Raw genomic sequence first — 20,876 nt, forward strand, 5'->3', positions numbered from 1 at the left:
TGGAACTGTGGCTCAAGTGGTAGAGCATCAGCCTTGAGCAAAATAGCTAGGGGACAACATTCAGGCCTTGAGTTCAAGCCCCAGTATGGGGAAAGAAAGAGAAAGGAGAAAAAGAGAAAGAAAGAGAGGAGAGGAAGAAAAAAAAATAGATGGAAGATAGACTGATGGATTGATCTGGCACAAACTCCTCAGTGGAAAAAGAGGGAGCTAGAGGAGCTACAGGCCCAAAGGAGGGCCTGAGACTTCACTGAAGAATCTAGAAAATGAAAGCAAGTGTATGCTAGACCTTTTTTTTTTTTTTTGTCCGGTTGTGGGGCCTGAACTCTGGGCCTGGGCGCTGTCCCTCAGCTCTTCAGCTCAAGGCTAGTGCTCTACCACTTGAGCCACAGCGCCACTTCCAGCTTTTTTCTTTTTGCTTATGTGGTGCTGAGGAATCGAACCCAGGGCCTCATGCATGCAAGGCAAGCGCTCTACCACTGAGCCACCTTCCCAGCCCTATGCTGGACCTTTAAGATACAAAGACTAGAGGTAGGGCTGGGAAGGTGGCTCAGTGGTAGAGCGCTTGCCTTGCATGCATGAGGCCCTGGGTTCGATTCCTCAGCACCACATAAGCAAAAAGAAAAAAGCTGGAAGTGGCGCTGTGGCTCAAGTGGTAGAGTGCTAGCCTTGAGCTGAAGAGCTGAGGAACAGCGCCCAGGCCCAGAGTTCAGGCCCCACAACTGGACCCAAAAACAAAACAAACAAAGACTAGAGGTAGGTGCTACTGGGCAAGAAGAAATAATCAACCCAGAGGACAGGACCAGGATGACAAGCATCAGAACGACAAGAGAAAGGATCACAAGAAAGCCACTGGAGTAGGAATGAGGGGAAGAAAGGGCAAGGGAAGGGAAGCCCATAGTCCAGCCCTCGTGCAGTGAGCTTCAGGGCCCTCATGCAGAGAGCTGCCTGGGCCTGCAGGATAGAAAACACAGGCTGGGGGCTGGGAACGTGGCTTAGTGGTAGACTGTCTAGCATGCATGGGTTCGATACCTCAGTACCACATAAACAGAAAAAGCCAGAAGTGGCCCAAGTGCTAGAGTGCTTGCCTTGAGCACAGAGAGGCTCAAGGACAGTGTCTAGGCCCTGAGTTTAAGCCCCAGGACCAGCAAAAAAAAAAAAAAAAGAAAAGAAAAAGAAAAAGAAAAAACAGGCTATATGTAGCTGGGGTGCTGAGGCCTCCCACGACAGGTACATCTGCTTTTTAGGAGCAGACTCACTCACAAGAATAAGACCCAGATCAAAAGTATACAGACCACACCTATAGACATGAGACCCTGTCCATCAGCACACAGGTCCTGCTGACAGGAATAAGGCTCTGACATAAGCATACAGGGCCCTCCCACAGGCACTCAGGTACTGCCCACAAGTCTATAGGATCAACTAGTCACACAGGACCAGCCCATAGGCCTCACTCATAAGAGTAAGGCCCTGCCCACAGGCAAAAATGCCACACCCATGTTCTCACAAGTCATACCCACTAGCACAAAGGCCTGGTCTTGCCACTCACACACAATGTCAGGGGCGTCCATCAAGTTCAGGATATCATCTTCCTCTCGGTGTTGATCGTATTTGAGCCGGGTCCGTTGGTGGGCCGCTGTTAGCACCTCCTGAAGCACATGGATGTTGCGTAGTTTCTTGCACAGGCTGGCTTCCCTCAGGGACTCTTCATGGTGGGTGATAGCTCTCTGCAGATGGCACTTTCCTGCAGGCAGAAACCACAACCCACAAGGCGTGTGAATCTTATCACAGAGCAGGCAGGAAGATTAGCCCTTTCTAAATTAGGAGCTACCTATAACTATTCAGGAGGCTAAGATCTGAGGTTTGTGGTTCAAAGCCAGCCCAGGCAGGAGTGTCCATGAGATCCTTATCTCCAAATAGTCAGCAAAAAGCTTGAAATAGAGCTGTGGCTCAATAGGGAGAATGCCAGTCCAGTGAAAACACTAGGGGATAGCACCTAGGCCTTGGGTTCAGGCCTCAGAACTGGCACAAAGAGAAAAGAAGGGAAGAGAAGGAGGGGGTCATTCCTTCCATACTGTTCAGGGAGAATGACAGCCATCTGGCTCCAAGACTGGAACCCGGGGTGCTCATGGGGCTGTGAGAAGGCATTCTGGGGGCCTCTGAGAGGCTATGCCTCCTGATTCTGAGAAGTCACAATGCTTGGTCCGAAAGTCCTGTCCCCTACTTCTCCATGGAGAAGAAATCTGGAGCTTTGTGCGGGGACAGTTCAGGGTCCATACTCACCCAGCTGCTGGCGCTGCTGCTGATTCTTCAGTGTGGCCAAGGGCGTCAGCCCCTCTGGCATTTGGGTGTAGAGCTGAGACAAGCATTTCTCCTGGTGGTCCTCATCTGCACCTGGCTTCACTGTGAACACAATCACAAGGGAAATTTCCCTTTCCCTCTGCACACTCACATGGGTTCCCTCCCCACCCCATCCTAGGGCTCCTTTTGATTCCAACACAGCCCTGAGCATCACTGCTGGCATGCACACCTTTGTGCCTTGTGATGTGGCCCTGCTTCTGCTTCAGCCTGTTTCCCTGGAGCATGTCCTGTGAACCTCACCCACCACTCACCCCCCTCTACCCTCTGAGTTTCTACCTCAGAGCTCAGGCTTGCTCTCCCTAGCTACATGTGTATGTGGTGTGTGGTGTGTGTGTCCCTGATCAAAAGCCCAGCTCAAAGGTCACTACCTTCAAGAAACCATCTAGGATTGCATCAAGGAGTCCACCAGGCTGCCTTGCCCACATCCACAGCAACTACAGTGTATTTCCTTTGTTGCCCTATCTTGTCCTACTACACAATGCTAGTAGTGGCACCTAACACATTCAAAGAGCTTTGTACAGAGGTACTTAATTTTCACAACAGCCCCCTGCCCCAAGAGGGAGGTTTTTCTTGCTACTTTTATATAGCAGATGAGAATAGGAAGAAAAGGAAGGCACAAAGCAGCTAAGTCACCAGACACTGGTGGCTCATGCCTGTAATCCTAGCTACTCAAGAGCTGAGATCTGAGGATCGCAATGCAAAGCCAGCTCAGGCAGGAAATTCCATGAGACTCTTATCTCCAATAAACTACCAGAAAACCAGAAGTGGAGCTGTGGCTCAAGTGATATAGTGCTCACCTTGAGCTGAAGAGCTGAGGGGTAGCATTCAGGCCCAGAGTTCAAACCTCATGACCCACAAAAAAAAAAAAAAAAAAAAAAAAAGCAGCTAAGTCACTTTTCCAAGGTCACATAGGTGATTAGGGGCAAGGCTGAGATAAGAACTCAAGCAGTCTGGCTGCAATGATTGTTTATTTACTCAGGGCTGCCATACTTCAAACATGAATTATATAAGAAATCCTACCTGACTATTAGATCTGAGCCAGCATTAGGGTGAGGAGGGAGAGGCACCAGATTCAAGAACAACATTTAAGAGGATGATAAGAAATCTGTCAAAAAAGTATATGAATTCCAGGCTGGGAATGTGGCTCAGTGGTAGAGTGCTTGCCTAGCATGCCTGAAGCCCTGGGTTTGATTCCTCAGTACCATATAAACAAAAAAACCAGAAGTGATGCTGTGGCTGTGGCTCAAGTGGTAGAGTGCTGGCTTTGAAGTTCAAGGACAGTACCCAGGCCCTGAGTTCAAGCCCCAGGACTGGTAAAAATAAATAAAAACATAAACAAACTTTCTGGTGTTTTTTTTTTTTTGGTGATACTGAAGTTGAACTGAGGGTCTCACACTTGCTTAGCTTGTTTGTTTGACAAGCATTCTCCCACCTGAGTCAAACCTCCAACCCAACATTTTGTTTACTAATTGGAGATAAAGAGTCTTATGGACTTTTCTGCCAGTGCTGGCTTTGAATCTTGGTCCCCTGGATCTCAAGTCTTCTGAGTAAGGAGGATTGCAGGTATACGCCGCCAGTGCATGACCTTTAAATTATTACTTATATTGATTACTGTTTTTTTCCTTTGCTGTTCCTGGAGCTTGAACTCTGGGCCTAGGTGCTGTCCCTGAGCTTTTGTGTTCAAGTCTAGTGCTCTATCACTTGAGCCACAGCTCCACTTCCAGCTTTTTTGGGCAGTTTATTGGAGGTTATGGAATTTGTGATACCCTTAACATTCCAGATTCCAGTTGAAAAACCATTTGCTTGGTTCCAAAAACAAAATGAAGCTGCCTTTGAAAGAAACTGGGTCCTTCCATAAAAGTTGATCATCCTTAATCTGGGCTTGGCCGTGGGCTATGTGTTCTCCCCACCTCCTGCCTTCATTCAGGTTGGGAATGTCTGCAGAACCAGGAGGGAGCACAGGGAATACCCACTTAGCTCAGAAATCCTCCCCTCCCCCTATTGAGCTGTTAAGACCACAACCCTGATCCAAGCCCAGAGCCTCAAATCTTACACTGGTGATCCATGAGGAGGGTAGCGGTGAAGTAGTGGGCTAGAGCTCCATAGTGATGAGCCTTCAGACAAGCCAGGCTGGTCCAGGAGTAGGGGATATTCTCTTTCACTGGTGCCTGGCTCATGGCTGTGTGCAACTGCCGGTAGACCTCTGCCACCTGAAACAAGGGTCATGGGAGGGGGGAGCTCAGCTTCAGAGAAAGAGCCTCTGTGTGTGTGTGTGTGTGTGTGTGTGTGTGTGCATACACATACACACACACACACCTGTACTGGGGGACTTGAGCTCAGAGCCTGGGTGTGTTCATGAAATTCTTTTGCTTAAAGCTGATGCTCTACCACTTAGGCCACACCTCCACTTCTAGCTTTTTGGTGGTTCAATGAAGAGTGTCTATGAGGGCCAGATACAGGGGGCTCACATGTGTAATCCTAACTACTCAGGAGGCTGAAATCAAGGTTCAAAACCAGACTGGGGCAAGAAAAGCCCATGAAACTCTTATCTCCAACTAACTACAAAAGAACTTTACCACAAAAGGTCAAAAGTACAACTGTGGCTTCAGTGGTAGAGCGCTAGCCTTGGGCAAAAGAGCTAAGGAGTTAGGCCCTGATGGCTCATGCCTGTAATCCAGGAGATTTTAACTCCAATTAACCCTCAGAAAATTGGAGGTGGAAGGCTAGGCGCTGGTGGCTCACTCCTGTAATCCTAGCTACTCAGGAAGCTGAGATCTGAGGATCGAGGTTCAAAGCCAACCCAGCAGGAAAGTCCGTGAGACTCTTATCTCTAATAAACCACCAGGGGCTGGGAAGGTGGCTAGAGCACTTGCCTTGCTTGCAAGAGGTCCTGGGTTCGATTCCTCACTACCACATAAGCAAAAAGAAAAAAGCCAGAAGTGGCGCTGTGGCTCAAGTGGTAGAGCGCTAGCCTTGAGCTGAAGGACAGTGCCCAGGCCCAGAGTTCAGGCCGCACAATCGGACCCCCCCAGAAAAAAAAAAAATCAGAAAACCGGAAGTGGCCTTGTGGTTCAATTGGTAGAGCACTAGCCTTGAGCTTAAGAGCTGAGGGACAGCATTCAGGCCCAGAGTTCAAGCCCTACAACTGACAAAAAAAAAAAAAAAAAGAAAAGAAAATTGAAGGTGGAGCAAGGCTCTACCACTTGGAGCAAGGCTCCAAGTGGTAGAGCACTAGCCTTGAGAAAAAAAAAAAAAAAAAAAAAGCGCTTCAGCTTCCTGAGTAGCCAGGATTGTAGGCATGAGCATTAATGCCTGGATAGTAGGAGCCCTTTGTCCTATACAACAGTCCTGACAGAATATGGGCACCATACTGAGTGATTCTTTGTGCTGTCAGGCCAGAGTTAATAGGAATCAGGCAAGTGTCATGGTGGCTTTAGGCTATGCTGTGGAATGAAATTAATGATCCATATCTGAAATTGCCAGAAGCTAGGAAAACACATGGCAGCAGCCTCAGCTGGGGAGGGCAGGCTGCCCAGATTGTGGACAAGCTACTACCACAGGACCCCATCAATGCTCCCTGGGGCACGTGGGCACATGTGCCAGCGTACCTGCCCAACCCCGGAAGTCACAAGAAAAAGGAAGCCTCACCTTTGCGGCCTCCTGAGCCACCTTCACCAGCATGAAGAATTCATTCCGGATCCCAGAAAGAATGAATTTCTCAAATACGCATTCCTGGGCTTGTACAAGCATCATTTTCACCAGCACACTCAGCATGGCAGGGCTCATGTCGTAACTTGGGGTATGAGTGAATGTCTCTTTCAGGTAGTTCAAAACCCCTAAAAATGTAAGGTTTTTATTCATGAGTCAGAGACCATGCTTACATCACCATGCTGCTATGAAGAATGGCAGAAATTTTAAAAAACATAAAATTGGGCATGGGGGTGTAGCTCAGTGGTTAAGCACTTGTCTAACTTGCATGAGGCTAAATTCAAGCTCCAGCACTCCAAAATGTGAAAAAATACATGCATATGTTACTTACGTACATACATGCATATGTGTGCATGCATAATACATATACATACATGCATATATTACATATAATATCCTAGGGTATATTAAAAAATCCGATTCTTGCTGGGTATCAGTGGCCTATGATGTAATCGTAGCTACTCAGGAGGCTGAGATCTGAGAATCACAGATCAAGGCCAGCCTAAGCAGGTAAATATGGAAGGTTCTTAACTCCAATTAACAAGTAAAAAGATGGAAGTGGAGTATGGTTCAAGTGGTAGAACATCAGCCATGAGCAAAAATGTCTAGTGAAAGCTCAAGGCCCTGAGTTCAAGCCCCAGTACTGACATAAATGGTACACCATGTGTTTAGCATTAAAAAGCCAAAAGTAAAGGTGTAGATTAAGTGGTAGAGCACTAACCTTCAGGAAAAAAAGAGAAAGGATAGCACTCAGGCCCTGAGTTCAAGTCCCTAGAACAATGCCCCCCACACACACATACACACAGATGCACACACATACATGTGCGTGTGTGTGTGTATATATACACACACACACATACATGTGCGTGTGTGTATACACACACACACACACACACACACACACACACTTATATATGGTGTTTCCATTTAGTGAGATACCTGGAAGGGTCAAGTTCTGAGACAGGAAGTAGACAGGTTACTAGTAGGAGCTGTGAGAAGGAACGAGGAGGAGGTTCTATTTAGCAGATGTAAAGCCCCACCTTGAAGGGTAGACTTCCTCTGGAGATAAATGGTGATGTCTGATGATATAAAGGTATGAAATGTAAAACTGAAATATACACCTAAATTGGTTACAGTGTTACTTCTACCTACTTTTCTTCTGTGCCAACACTAGGGCTTGAACTCAGGGCCTTGTGCTTCTCACTTAGCTTTTTTGACATGAACCATCGGTGACCAGCTCTTATGTATATTTTGCCACCTTAAAAATAGATAAAACAGTAGGACACTGGTGGCTCACGCCTGTAATATGAGCTGCTAGGAGATATTATCTGAGGATAACAGTTCGAAGCCAGCCCAGGCAGGAAAGTCTGTGAGACTTTTTATCTCTAATAAACTACTCAATAAAAGCTCAAAGTAAAACTGTGGCTCAGTGGTAAAACCTTAACTTTGAACAAAAAGCTCATGGACAGCACCCACACAGAGTTCAAGCCCCAGGACCAGCACAAAAAAAGAAAAAAGAAAGAGTTAAAACAGACTGGGCACCAATGGCTCACACTTCTAATCCTAGCTGCTCAGGAAGTTGAGACTGGAGTACGTAAGATTCCATCTCCACTAACCAGCAAAAAGCCAAACTAGAGACATGGCTCAAGTGGTAGAGCACCAGTGAGAGCAAGAACACCCAGGGAAAGAGCAAGTCCCTAAGTTTAAACCTCAGTACCAAGCAGGGTGCCAGTGGCTCACGCCTGTAATCCTAGCTACTCAGGAGGCTGAGATCTGAGGATGACAGTTCAAAGCCAGCCAGGGCAGGAAAGTCCATGAGACTCTTATCTCCAATAAAAACCACTAGAAAACTGGAAGGGGCATTGTAGCTCAAGTGGTAGAACGCTCACCTTAAGCTGAAGAGCTGAGGGACAGCACCCAGGCCCAGAGTTCAAGCCCCACGACTGACAAAAAAACAAAACAAAACAAACCCCAGTACCAGTAAAACCAAATGTAAAAACAACATCAAAAAAAGTTGAGGGGTTGGAAGCATGGAACAATTGGTAGCTCACTAGCCAATGAGTGAAAGCATCAGGTACCACCAAGTTGGAGTCCTGGTCTCAGATTTAAAAAAAAGCTGCAATGAAACATTTTATGATAGATATGTTTTCACACAATTTTAAAGACTTTTACGTGGGCTGGGAAGGTGGTTCAGTGGTAGAGTGCTCACCTTGCATGGGTTTGATTCCTCAGCACCACATAAGCAGAAAAAGCCGGAAGTGGCGCTGTGGCTCAAGTGGTAGAGCGCCAGCCTTGAGTTGCAGAGCTGAGGGACAGAGCCCAGGCCCAGAGTTCAGGCCCCACAAGACTTTTAATTTCCTTAGAAACATTCACATGCACTGGTGGCTCATGCCTAGCTATTCAGGAGGTTGAGATCTGAGGATCACAGAGGAAGGAAAGTCTGTGACACCTGGCCAGCAAAAAAGGCAGAAGTAGAAGTGTGGTTCATGTGGTAGACCACCAGCCTTGAGTAGAAAAGCTAAGAAAAAGAGTTTAGCCCCAGTACTTTCACAAAAATAAACAAACTAAATAAACAGGCAGACATCATCACTGTAACCTTCCTCCTCCATGCGAGATTTCCCTTATGGTCACTCTCAGTCAACTGTGATACAAAAATATTACATGGAAAATTCCAGAAATACTCATTAGGTTTCAAGAATTTTTCTGATAGCACATTTGTTAGAATTATCTGTTCTAGGTAGGTGCTGGTAGCTAACACCTGTAATCCTAGCTACTTAGTAGGCTGAGATCTGAGGATTGTGGCTCAAAGCCAGCCTAGGCAGGAAAGTCCATGAGACTTTTTTTTTTTTTTTTTTTTGGGGGGGGTCCGGTTGTGGGCCTGAACTCTGGGCCTGGGCACTGTCCTTCAGCAGTTCAGCTCAAGTCTAGCGCTCTACCACTTGAGCCACAGTGCCACTTCTGGCTTTTTTTTTTTTCTGCTTATGTGGTGCTGAGGAATCTCGAACCCAGGGCCTCATGCATGCAAGGCAAGCGCTTTACCACTGAGCCTCATTCCCAGCCTTCCATGAGACTCTTATCTCCAATGAACCACCAGAAAACCCAAAGTGGTGTTGTGACTCAATTGGTAGAGTACTTGCCTTGAAGGGCTCAGGGATATCACACAGGTCCAGAGTTCAAACCCCAAGATGGACCAAAAAACAAAAACAAAAAAGAATTGTCTGTTCTGTTTTTGTCCCAGTACTAAGGCTTGAGAACTCAGGACCTGAGCACTGTCCCTTTAGTTTTTTCTACTCAAAGCTGATCTCTACCAGCTCTATCACTAACTTTTTGGTGGTTAATTAGAAATAAGAGTCTCACAGACTTTCTTGCCAAGGCTGGCTTCAAACCATGATCCTTAGATCTCTGTCTCCTCAGTAGTTAGGAGTACAGGTGTGAGTCACCAGTACCTGGCTTATAATTATTCTAGGTTATTTTTTTTTTTTTTTTTGGGTCCAGTCGTGGGGCCTGAACTCTGGGCCTGGGTGCTGTCCCTCAGCTCTTCAGCTCAAGGCTAGCACTCTACCACTTGAGCCACAGCGCCACTTCTGGCTTTTTTCTTTTTGCTTATGTGGTGCTGAGGAATCGAACCCAGGGCCTCATGCATGCAAGGCAAGCGCTCTACCACTGAGCCACCTTCCCAGCCCCATCTAGGTTATTATTTTTTTAATTTTTATTTTTATTGGTATTCTAAAGGTGATATACTGAGAGATTACATTACAAAAATCAGGTAATGAGTACATTTCTTTCTGGACAATGTCCCCTTCCCTAGCTTTCTCCCAGTTTTTCCTTCCTGTTCCCACAAGTTGTTTAGTTGATTTTCAACATAGTATCGAGTACTACTGTTGCTTCTGTTCACCCTTTGTCCTTCCATTTCTATGCCTAGTTATTATTTTTGTTATCCTCTTACTGGGCCAACTCTGTCAGGTGACCTTTATCATAGGCACATGCACATACACACATACACACGGGAGAATGTAATGTATAGTATCTGTGTTTTGGGGCATCTACTGGGGGCAGATCTTACAATAGACCCTCCCCAAAAACAACTGGGAATGAATGGACATATTGATAATGTATTTTCACTGCATGGGTAAAGTCTGTTCTGACAGGAGCAGGTGTTTACTGCTGTGGCTGTGGCCACTCACATGGGAAGATTACCCATTAACCACAAGAGCACCCCAGACGGATGCCCTGCTATGACCCATTAAGCAAGTCTCCTGAGGGGAAGCTGATCCAAGGCTGGAAACTGGCTGGGCCCCAGAGGCTGGGGAGGCTCCAACCCTCTGTTTAGCTGGGATCTGTGGTGCCATGGGATGGGGCTGAAGCCATGTGTGACAGACCTGCTGGACACATACCTGCAGCTTTCTGGAAAGCATCCACAGCACTCTCTAGCCCAGCTTGTGTCTGCCGATTGCACCGGGTTCCGATCTGAGTATAGAGGGCTCCAGTATTGAACAGGATGCTAGCTTTCTCTAGCAGCAGGTTCTGCTGGCTCACAGGGACCCCAGTAAGGGAGTCATACCTAGTTTAGAAAAAACAAAACAAAACAAAGCAAAACAAAACTCAATGGGATGGAAAACTAGGAGAGAGCGAGGGAAGGGGTGATATTGTCCAAAAAGAATATGTAACTGTGACCACCCTATACATCACTCTTTTTTTTTGGGGGGGGGGGGTTCGGTCGTGGGGCCTGAACTCTGGGCCTGGGCGCTGTCCTCAGCTCTTCAGCTCAAGGCTAGCACTCTACCACTTGAGCCACGCGCAGCGCCACTTCCAGCTTTTTTCTTTTTGTTTATGTAGTGCTGAGGAATCGAACCCAGGGCCTCATGCATGCAAGGCAAGCACTCTACCACTGAGCCACCTTCCCAGCCCTATACATCACTCTTATAATAACAACAACAAAAAACCCTCAACTGAGAATGTGGTGATTTGGTCACTTCTTATCACTTCTGAATAAATGGATAAAATACACATGCAAGAAACTATGATACCATAAAGCTGGGTGCTGGTGGCTCATGCCTGTAATCCTAGCTGAGGAGGCTAAGATCTAAGAATCTAGGTTCAAAGTCAGCCCAGGCAGGAAATCCCTGAGACTTTTTTTTTTTTTTTTTTGCTGGTCATGGGGCCTGAACTCTGGGCCTGGGCACTGTCCCTCAGCTTTTCAGCTCAAAGTGAGTGCTCTACCACTGGAGCCACAGCACCACTTCCAGTTTTTTCTGCTTATGTGGTGCTGAGGAATCGAACCCAGGCCTCAGGCAAGCCCTCTATCACTGAGCCACCTTCCCAGCCCCTACTTGAGACTCTTATCTCCAATTAACCACCACAAAACCAGAAGTGGAGCTGTGGCTCAAGTGCTACAGCATTCCGCTGGAGCCAAGAGCTCAGGGATAACGCCCAGGCCCAGAGTTCAAACACCAAGACCAACAACAAAAAACACAACAAAAAACAAAGATCCTACCACAAGTTGGTCCAGTGGAGTACCAGTGTAATCCCAGTACTTGAAAGGCTGTTACGAAAGGATCTTCAGTTCCTAAACAGCCTGGGCTACAGCAGAAAGACTTTTTTTTTTTTTTTTTTTTTTGTCAGTCATGGGGCTTGAACACTGGGCCTGGGCACTTTCCCTGCAGTCTTCAGCTCAAGGCGAGAGTTCTACACCTTGAGCCACAGCACCACGTCCTACCCCTTGAGCCACAGAACCACTTCCGGTTTTCTAGTGGTTTATTGGAGATAAGAATCTCAAGGCCTTTCCTGCCAGGGCTGGCTTTGAACTGTGATCCTCAGATCTCAGTCTCCTGAGTAGCTAGTATTACAGGTATGAGCCACTGGTGCCCGCCTGGCACAAAGACTCTTCTGAGACTCCTTTGGACAATTAATTGATACTTTAACAAAACAAATACCAGGAAGTTGAAATATGTCTTGTCTGAGTGGGGAATGTGGGGAGGGACGTAGATGAATGGAAAAAAGAAGGGTGAGTGAATGCAGTCACAACATTTTTTTTTTTTTTGGTCAGTCATGAGACTTGAACACTGGGCCTGGGCGATGTCCCTCAGCTCTTCAGCTCAAGGCTAGCACTCTACCACTAGAGTCACAGCGCCACTTCCAGTTTTCTGGTGGGTACTTGGAGATAAGAGTCTCATGGAGTTTCCTGCCCTGGCTGGCTTTGAACCATGATCCTCAGATCTCAGCCTCCTGTGTAGCTTGGATTACAGGCGTGAGCCACCAGCTCCCGGCTTTTTTTTTTTTTTTTTGGTGCCAGTCCTGGGGATTGAACACAGGGCTGGCACTGTTTCTGACCCTTTGTGTTCAAGGCTAGCACTCTACCACTTGATCCACAGCTCCACTTCCAGCTTATTTTGGCAGCTAATTGGAGATTAAGAGTCTCACAAAGTTTCCTGCCCAGGCTGGCTTTGAACCATGCTCCTCACATCTCAGCCTCCTGAGTAGTTAAGATTATAGGTGTGAACCACCAGTGCCCAGCTTGCAGTCATAATATTCAATGTATAATGTGAAAATGTAACCAGGTTACTTCAGGGGATGGGTGGAATTGGGATAAATGGGGGTGGGGATAGAAAGTGTGACAGTGGTCAATATGCATTTGTACTCATATATTGATGTACTGAATTGAAACTCCTTTGTATAACTACTTTGTGTGTGTGCATGCCAATATTAGGGCTTGAACTGGGGACTGTCCCTTAGGTTTTTTGCTCAAGGCTGATGCTCTGCTATCTGAGATATACAGCTCCACTCCAGCTTCAAGGTGGTTAATTGGAGATAAGAATCTCACAAACATCCAGACACTGGTAGCTCATGCCTGTAATCCCAACTACTCAGCATACATCTGAGGAATGCAGTCCAAAACCTGCTTGAGCAGGAAAGTCTGTGAGACTCTCATCTCCAGTTTACCACCAGAAAACCAGAAGTGAGCTGTGGCTCAAAGTGGTAGAGCACAGCCTTAGCAGAAGAGTTCAGGATAGCGCCCAGGCCCTGAGTTCAAACCTCACAACCAAAAAAAAAAAAAAAAAGAGTCTCACAGACTTTCCAGCACAGGCTGGCTTTGAACTGAGATCCTCAAATCCTAGCAACCTGAGTAGCCACTGGATCTGCTGCCTAAATGCTACTTCAGAAGCAGGATCCTATGTGAGATGGGTGCTAAGAACATGGACCTACGAAAGTCCCGGAAAGATCTCAGCCACCTTACCAGGTAAACAAGAGCCCCATCTGGCGGGTGGGCGGGAAGAACCTGCTCTCCACAAAGCCCAGCTGGATGAAGTAGGACATTAGCAGTTCAACCCCAGCCTCATCCCGGCTGGGTGTCCGACAAGCCTAAGAGGGAAAAGAAAGACAGTAGTGTGAACAGAAGATGGAACCCATGGCCAGTATATGCACACAAACAGGTGGTATTTCTGTAATGTGTGATACCCAATATCGGCATCATGAACCCTGGGAAAGGTACAAAAGGGACGGGGGTGAAGTCAGAAATCTTGGGATCCATCCCCAGACCCAACACTAGAAGGACTCTCCTATGGTTTGTTTTTATTTTTGTTTTTTTTTTTGGTCTTGTCTTTTGGTCTATTGTGGGGCCTGAAGACTGTCGAGTTTTGTTTTTTTTTTTTGGTGGGACCTGAATCCTGGGCCTGGGTGCTGCCCTCAGCTCTTCAGCTCAAGGCTAGCGCTCTACCACTTGAGCCACAATGCCACTTCTGGCTTTTTCTGATTATGTGGTGCTGAGGAATCAACCCAGGGCCTCATGCATCCAAGGCACTCTACTACTAAGCCACCTTCCCAGCCCTGTCCTTGAGTTTTTTTGCTCAAGGCTTTACCACTTTGAGCCATAGCTCCACTTCTGATTTTGGGGTACTTTTTTTTTTTTTTGTCGGCTGTGGGGCTTGAACTCTGGGCCTGGGCGCTGTCCCTCAGCTCTTCAGCTCAAGGCGAGCGCTCTACCACTTGAGCTACAGCGCCACTTCCGGTTTTCTGGTGGTTTATTGGAGATCGGAGTCTCACGGTCTCTCCTGCCTGGGCTAGCTTTGAACCGTCATCCTCAGATCTCAGCCTCCTGAGTAGCTAGGATTACAGGCGTGAGCCACCAACACCTGGCCTATGGTTTTCTTGTATAAGATATAAAATAGTAATTGATTGATTGAATGATTGATTTGCTGGTACTGGGGCTTAAACTCAGGGCCTAGGTGCTCTCCCTTAGCTTTTCCACTTAAGGCTGGCACTCTACAACTAGAGCCACAGCTCTACTTCCAGCTTTTTGGTGGTTAACTAGAGATAAGCGTCTCAGGATTTTTTTCCTTCTTGGACTGACTTTGAACCGTGAATCTCAGGTCTTAGCCAACTGAGTAGCTGGGACTACAGGTAAGTACCACCAACTCCTGGCTATAGAATAATGATTCCCTGTCCATTACCTCCAATCTCCCTTCATTCTCTAAGGCCACAAGGAAGGTGAAGACTCAGTACCCAGTACCCAGTCTTTTCTACTTGTCTTCACATGAAACTTACCTGCCTCAGATCCATCAGATCAGCAATTTCATCTTCATACAAATAGCTATCTTCACTATAGTGTTCCAGGATAAAATCCTGTAAGAAAGATTAGACAAGATGTGATTCAAGAGGCTGGGATGCAGACCAATGGCAAAGCTCATGCTTGGTCTAAGGGCCTAGGTTCCATACCCAGGGCCAAAATAAAAATAAATAAATAAATGAAGTTGAGGGTGCTGATGGCTCATGCTTGTCATCCTACGCAAGAGGCTGAGATCTGAGGATTACAGTTCAAAGTCAGCCTAGGCAAGAAAGTCCTTAATTTTTTTTTTTTTGGGGGGGGTCCAGTCGTGGGGCCTGAACTCTGGGCCTGGGCGCTGTCCCTCAGCTCTTCAGCTCAAGGCTAGCGCTCTACCACTGGAGCCATAGCGCCACTTCCAGCTTTTTTCTTTTTGCTTATGTGGTGCTGGGGAATCGAACCCAAGGCCTCAGGCATGCAAGGCAAGACTGAGCCACCTTCCCAGCACCCCCATAAAACTCTTATTTCCAATTTACCACCAAAAAGCTGTGGCTCAAGAGGTAGAGTGTTAGCCTTGGATGAAAAAGCCAAGACAGAATGCCGCCCAGGCCCTGAGTTGAGCCTTAATATTGGGGCAAGGAAGGAAGGAAGGAAGGAGAGAAGGAAGGGAGGGAGGGAGGGAGGGAGGGAGGGAAGGAGGGAGGGAGGGAGGGAGGGAGAAAGAGAAGGATGGATGGAAGGAAGGAAGGAAGGAAGGAAGGGCAGAAAGGAGGGAGGGAGGGAGGGAGGGAAGGAGGGAGGGAGGGAGGGAGAGGGAAAGGGAAAGGAAAGGAAAGGAAAAATTGCACATGAATCAAAAGTTTCAATGTGTCAAATTTTCTACTTGTATCTCATCAGTACTCAAAAAGTCATGGAATTCAAAGCATTTCTGATTTTCAGATTAGGGATGTTAGACCTGTCTAAGAGTCAAGTATTAAAGGGAAAAAAATGAGAGTAATATGAGAGGCCTGGAAAGTGTTACAAAGAGAGAGCTCTCACTGCTGCACAAATGATGACAAGATGAATTGTTTCAATGTATTTTCCTACATGGCTTGAAGTATTCTCTCTTGCCCTGTCTGTCTCTGCCTCTGTCTGTCTTTCTCTTCTCTCTCTGTGACTAGATCTCACTATGTAGTCCAGGCTGGTCTTGAACTGCAGTCTCTCCTGCATTTTCCGTCAGTGTGTGAGCATTCTCTTCACAAACTTTTTGTTTTTGTGTACACAAACACATTACACACAATACACTAAATTTATACAACAGATGTGGATGAAATGTAATTTGGGTGTGCAATTTTTTTTAACTTGGAAATGGAACTCAATCATTTGCATATGCCATAAAACATTCTATGACTTGACTCCCACCCGCAGACCCTCAGTATTGGGTTTCAACTCGGAGCCTTGTGCTGGCTAGGCAGGGGATCTTACCATACTCTAATCACTCTTTCTTTTTGCTTTTGATACTTATTTATTATTCATTCATTCATCCATTTATTGGTACTAGGACTGGGGCTTGAATTCAGGGTCTGAATGCTGTCCTTTAGCTTTTCCACTCAAAGCTGGTGTTCTACCACTTGAGCCACATCTCCACTTCCATAGTATCACAGTTTAAAACCAACCTAGGCAGGAAAGTATGAAAGACTATTATCTACAATTAATCAGCAAAATCTGGAAGTGGAGCTGTAGCTCAAGTGGTAGAACAATAAAATGAAGTAAAATAGAAGTTTAAGTGGCCAGTAAGAAGCTGGCTGCTGGCCATTGCTTATCTCCTGTTTTCTACCCAGAAAATAGGACTTTTTCAACATCTTGAGTCTTGGAATATCATCAACTGTGCTTCTCTAGCTGCAACATAAACCCAACTCACAAGGAGCCAGACCTGGATTTCAAAAAAGCATCGGTCAAAAAGGCCCAGGGCAAAGGGTGTTATACTGTCCAGAAACTCAGTCTGTTTGAGAACAAAGGTCAGTAATTGATGTGTTCAAAGTATTAACCACCTCTTACAAAAAGTGGGATTTTTTTTGTAGCAGTCAAAATGCCATATAACTGATTTTCTTTTCTCAAGTAAAAGAAGATGAGCAGGATTTGAACGGAAAAAAAAAAAAACAGAATTCTTATCTGGGTGCTGGCACTTCTCAGCTGTCATCCTAGCTACTCAGGAAGGTGGGATTTGAAGATCAAAGTTGGAGACCAGCCTGGACAGGAAAAAGTCCATGAGACTCTTTATCTCCAACTACCCACCAAAAAGCCAGAAGTAGAGGTATGGCTCAAGTGGTAGAATGCCAGCCTTGAGTGAAAAAGCTAAGGAAGAGCACAAGGTCCTGAGTTCAAGCCCCAGTACTGGCACGTGTGTGTGCATGCATGCACACACAGCCTTAATTGATTATACCATATAAGAATAATGATACTGGGGCTGGGAAGGTGGCTCAGTGGTAGAGCGCTTGCCTTGCATGCCAGAGGCCCTGGGTTCGATTCCTCAGCACCACATAAGCAAAAAGAAAAAAGCCAGAAGTGGGCTGTGGCTCCAGTGGTAGAGCGCTAGCCTTGAGCTGAAGAGCTGAGGGACAGCGCCCAGACCCAGAGTTCAGGCCCCACAACCGGACCCAAAAAAAAAAACAAACAAACAAAAAAAAAAAAACAAAGAATAATGATACTTGGGCTGGGAAGGTGGCTCAGTGGTAGAGTGATAGCCTTGAGCTGAAGAGCTGAGGGACAGCGCCCAGGCCCAGAATTCAGGCCCCACAACCGGACCCAAAAACAAAAACAAAAGCAAAAACAAAAAAAAAAGAATAATGATACTTGGGGCTGGGAGGTTGGCTCAGTGGTAGAGTGCTTGCCTCACATGCATGAGGCCCTGGGTTCGATTCCTCAGTTCCACATAAGCAAAAAACAAAAAATGGAAGTGGTGCTGTGGCTCAAGTGGTAGGGTGTAAGGTGCTAGCCTTGAGCTGAAGAGCTGAGAGACAGTGCCGAGGCCCAGAGTTCAAGCCCCATGACTGACAAAAAAATTAAAAAAAAAAAAAAAGTAGAATGATACTGGCTAAGCACAGTGGTACATGTGCATGCTGTAATCCTTGTAAGTAACTGGAAGGCTGAAGCAGGAAGATCAAGAGTAAAAGGCCAGCTCAGCCTCTGTCTCTGAATAAGTGATTAAAGTAAAACAGTGTATAATCCACTTTCTTTGGGCATGTAAGAGGAGTTTGAAAAACCACTCAGGAGAGCAAGGAAATGAGAGGATGAATCCCAGGTTCTCCACACAGCTGACAGAGAGGGCTCAGTACCACTGAGCCTAAGGCCTTGCAAAGAATACACGATTTCCCTTATTTTGGTGTACTTGAATTTGAACTTGGGGCCTCACACTTGCTAGAAAGACCCTATACCACTTCAACATAACCACCCCTTTTTAGTCACTTTAAGGATAGGGTTTTATGTTTATGCCTGGGCTGAGATGAACTACAAACGTTCTAGTTATTCTTCCCATATAGCTGGTATGATAGATGTCCAGCTATTTGTTGAAATGGGGTTTCAATACTTTTTGTATGAACTGGCCTCTAATTATGATCCTCCCAAACTCTGCCTCTTGAGTACTTAGGGTTATAGGTATAAGCCACTGTGCCTAGTCCAACAATCTATTTCCTTTTTTTTTTTTTTGGCCAGTCCTGGAATTTGAACTCAGGGCCCAGGCATTGTCCCTGAGCTTCTTTTGCTCAAGGCTAGCACTCTATCACTTGAGCCACAGTGCCACTTCTATTTATGTGGTACTGTGGAATCAACCCAGGGCTTTAGGCATGCTAGGCAAGCACTCTACCAGTAAGCCACATCCCAACCCTCTATTTATATTTTAAACACTGAGTCTAGGGCTCGCTGCTTTGAGATTTACCTTGAGAACACCTGAGAAGTCCACATCTTTGGTTTCCTTCAGGCCAAGAGGAATCAAGGGGATGGTAAATGCCTCCCTACAAGGAATAAACACACAAGTATAGAACCCCTGTACCCCAACAATGCCCCCCAACTCCCAAGTCAGTCCAGCATATACCTGGCTGATTGTTCATGCTCCATAAAGACAAGTCTTTTCTTCCACTAGTTTTGTTTTTTTTTTTGGGTCCGGCCGTGGGGCCTGAACTCTGGGCCTGGGCGCTGTCCCTCAGCTCTTCAGCTCAAGGCTAGCGCTCTACCACTTGAGCCACAGCACCACTTCCGGCTTTTTTCTTTTTGCTTATGTGGAGCTGAGGAATCGAACCCAGGGCCTCAGGCATGCAAGGCAAGCGCTCTACCACTGAACCACCTTCCCAGCCCCTCCACTGTTGTTTTTTGTTGGTTTGTTTTTTGGGGTTGTTTTTTGGTCTGAGATTGGGACTCTAATTTAGTACCTGACATTTTGCTCATTGGCTGGTATTAAGCCACAACTTGAACCCCCATAAAGATAATTTTGACCATGCCTTTCGTGTGTGTGTGTGTGTGTGTGTGTGTGTGTGTGTGTGTGTGTGTGTGTGTGTGTGTGTGTGTGTGTGTGTGTGTGTGTGTGTGTGTGTGTGTACCTGACATTTTGCTCATTGGCTGGTATTAAGCCACAACTTGAACCCCCTTAAAGATAATTTTGACCATGCCTTTCCTGTTGGTGTGTTGGTGTGTGTGTGTGTGTGTGTGTGTGTGTGTGAGATCTAGCCTTGAACTCAGGGCCTGATACTATCCCTGAGCTCCTTTACCACTTGAGCTACAGTGTGTGTGTGTGTGTGTGTGTGTGTGTGTGTGTGTGTGTGTGTGTGTGTGTGTGTGTGTGTGTGTGTGTGTGTGTGTGTGTGTGTGTGTGTGTGTGTGTGTGTGTGTGTGTGTGTGTGTGTGTGTGTGTGTGTGTGTGTGTGTGTGATCTAGCCTTGAACTCAGGGCCTGATACTATCCCTGAGCTCCTTTACCACTTGAGCTACAGTGCCACTTCCGGCTTTTTCTGAGTAGTTTACTGGAGATAAAAGTCTCATGAACTTTCCTACCTGAGCTGGCTTTGAACTACAATCCTCAGAACTCAGCCTCCTGAGTAGCTGAGATTACAGGCATGAGCCACTAGCACCCAGCTGGGTGTGTGTGTGTGTGTGTGTGTGTGTTGGGTGTGTGTGTTGGGTGTGTGTGTGTGTTGGGTGTGTGTGTGTGTGTGTGTGTGTTTCTGTGCCAGTATTGGGGCTTCAACTCAGGGTCTGCATGCTGTCCCTTAGTTTTTTTCACTCAAGGTTGGAGCTCTCATGTTTGAGCCACAACTTCATTTTACCTTTTTGCTGGTTCATTGGAGATAAAAGTCTCATGGACTTTCCTGTCTGGGTTGGCTTCAAACTATGATCCTCAGATCTCAGCCTCCTGAGTAGCTAGGATGACAGACATAAGCCACTGGCACCTGGCTAATGATTTTCCTTTTCTAAGACAATCACCAACCACCTCCTCAACTCTGATTTACCCATCCAATTTTGACCTCTCTTTCAACAGACCTGTTTACTGTACCAACTGCACTCACTCTGCTCCAGTAGGCTCACCCTGCTTCACTGGGCCCCTCTTGGTCCCTAACCCTTCCCATTCTCTCTTTCCTTCCCTCCTAAGTAGCCTTCATCACCTCCCGCCCTCTGGGGGAGGGGGGGGTTGTCTCTTCTTTTGGGACAATGTCAGTGAATTCCTCAAGGTCAGGGGCCCCCATCTGATACCTAAATATGGCTTGCTCCCAACACAAGTTCAGACTCCAGAAACCACTACGTCACCCCCTCCTGCAGCCAGGACCTCTGGGTCACCTCATACTGGCCCTACCTACATTCCTAGGACAGGGCTGGCAGGAAGTAAACCTGTGCTTAGGCTTTTACAAATAGGAATCCAGGGGCCTAACCTGTAACAGGAGACCTCATGGGCTGCTCAGCCCAGCCCAGAGAGGAGTTCAGGAATGCCAGGCAAGGTAGGTGGACAATGGACGTAAGCTGAAACTACCACCATGGCAAAGTTGTGCTGAAAGCTAGTGGGACCCAGTCTAGATGTGTGGCTGACTCAATGTCCCCTGGCCCCCACACCAGAAGGCTGGCCCTGGTGGAAGGAGATAAGGATCAGCCAGACCTGGCTTTTCTGGGCCCAGTGCCCTAATGGCTGGATATATGGTCTGTTCTTCCCATGACTATCTTGAAGACTCCAACACCAGGGCATTCCACCCAGTGTGGCACAAACATGACTCTCTCTGTGATCTGAGATCCCTACCTTTTCTTTTTTTTTTTTT

General features: G+C 46.7%; 1 protein-coding gene across 1 annotated transcript in view; it reads right to left on the reverse strand.

Annotated features, from left to right (window-relative positions):
• The window catches only part of Rhpn2 (rhophilin Rho GTPase binding protein 2), a 52,064-nt gene that overhangs the window by 8,967 nt on the left and 22,221 nt on the right, over positions 1–20,876 (reverse strand). Inside the window, exons 4-11 of the mRNA XM_069998559.1 lie at positions 18,519–18,594; positions 14,608–14,685; positions 13,301–13,425; positions 10,461–10,627; positions 6,007–6,194; positions 4,412–4,568; positions 2,281–2,400; positions 1,547–1,741 (exon numbers count right to left, since the gene is read on the reverse strand). Of these exons, the coding sequence (XP_069854660.1) occupies positions 1,547–1,741; positions 2,281–2,400; positions 4,412–4,568; positions 6,007–6,194; positions 10,461–10,627; positions 13,301–13,425; positions 14,608–14,685; positions 18,519–18,594 (1,106 nt within the window). The remainder of the gene's footprint in view (positions 1–1,546; positions 1,742–2,280; positions 2,401–4,411; positions 4,569–6,006; positions 6,195–10,460; positions 10,628–13,300; positions 13,426–14,607; positions 14,686–18,518; positions 18,595–20,876) is intronic.

This window comes from Dipodomys merriami, unplaced genomic scaffold (assembly GCF_024711535.1).
Source record: "Dipodomys merriami isolate MVZ:Mamm:240054 unplaced genomic scaffold, mDipMer1.0.p SCAF_52, whole genome shotgun sequence".
Lineage (NCBI taxonomy): Eukaryota > Metazoa > Chordata > Mammalia > Rodentia > Heteromyidae > Dipodomys > Dipodomys merriami.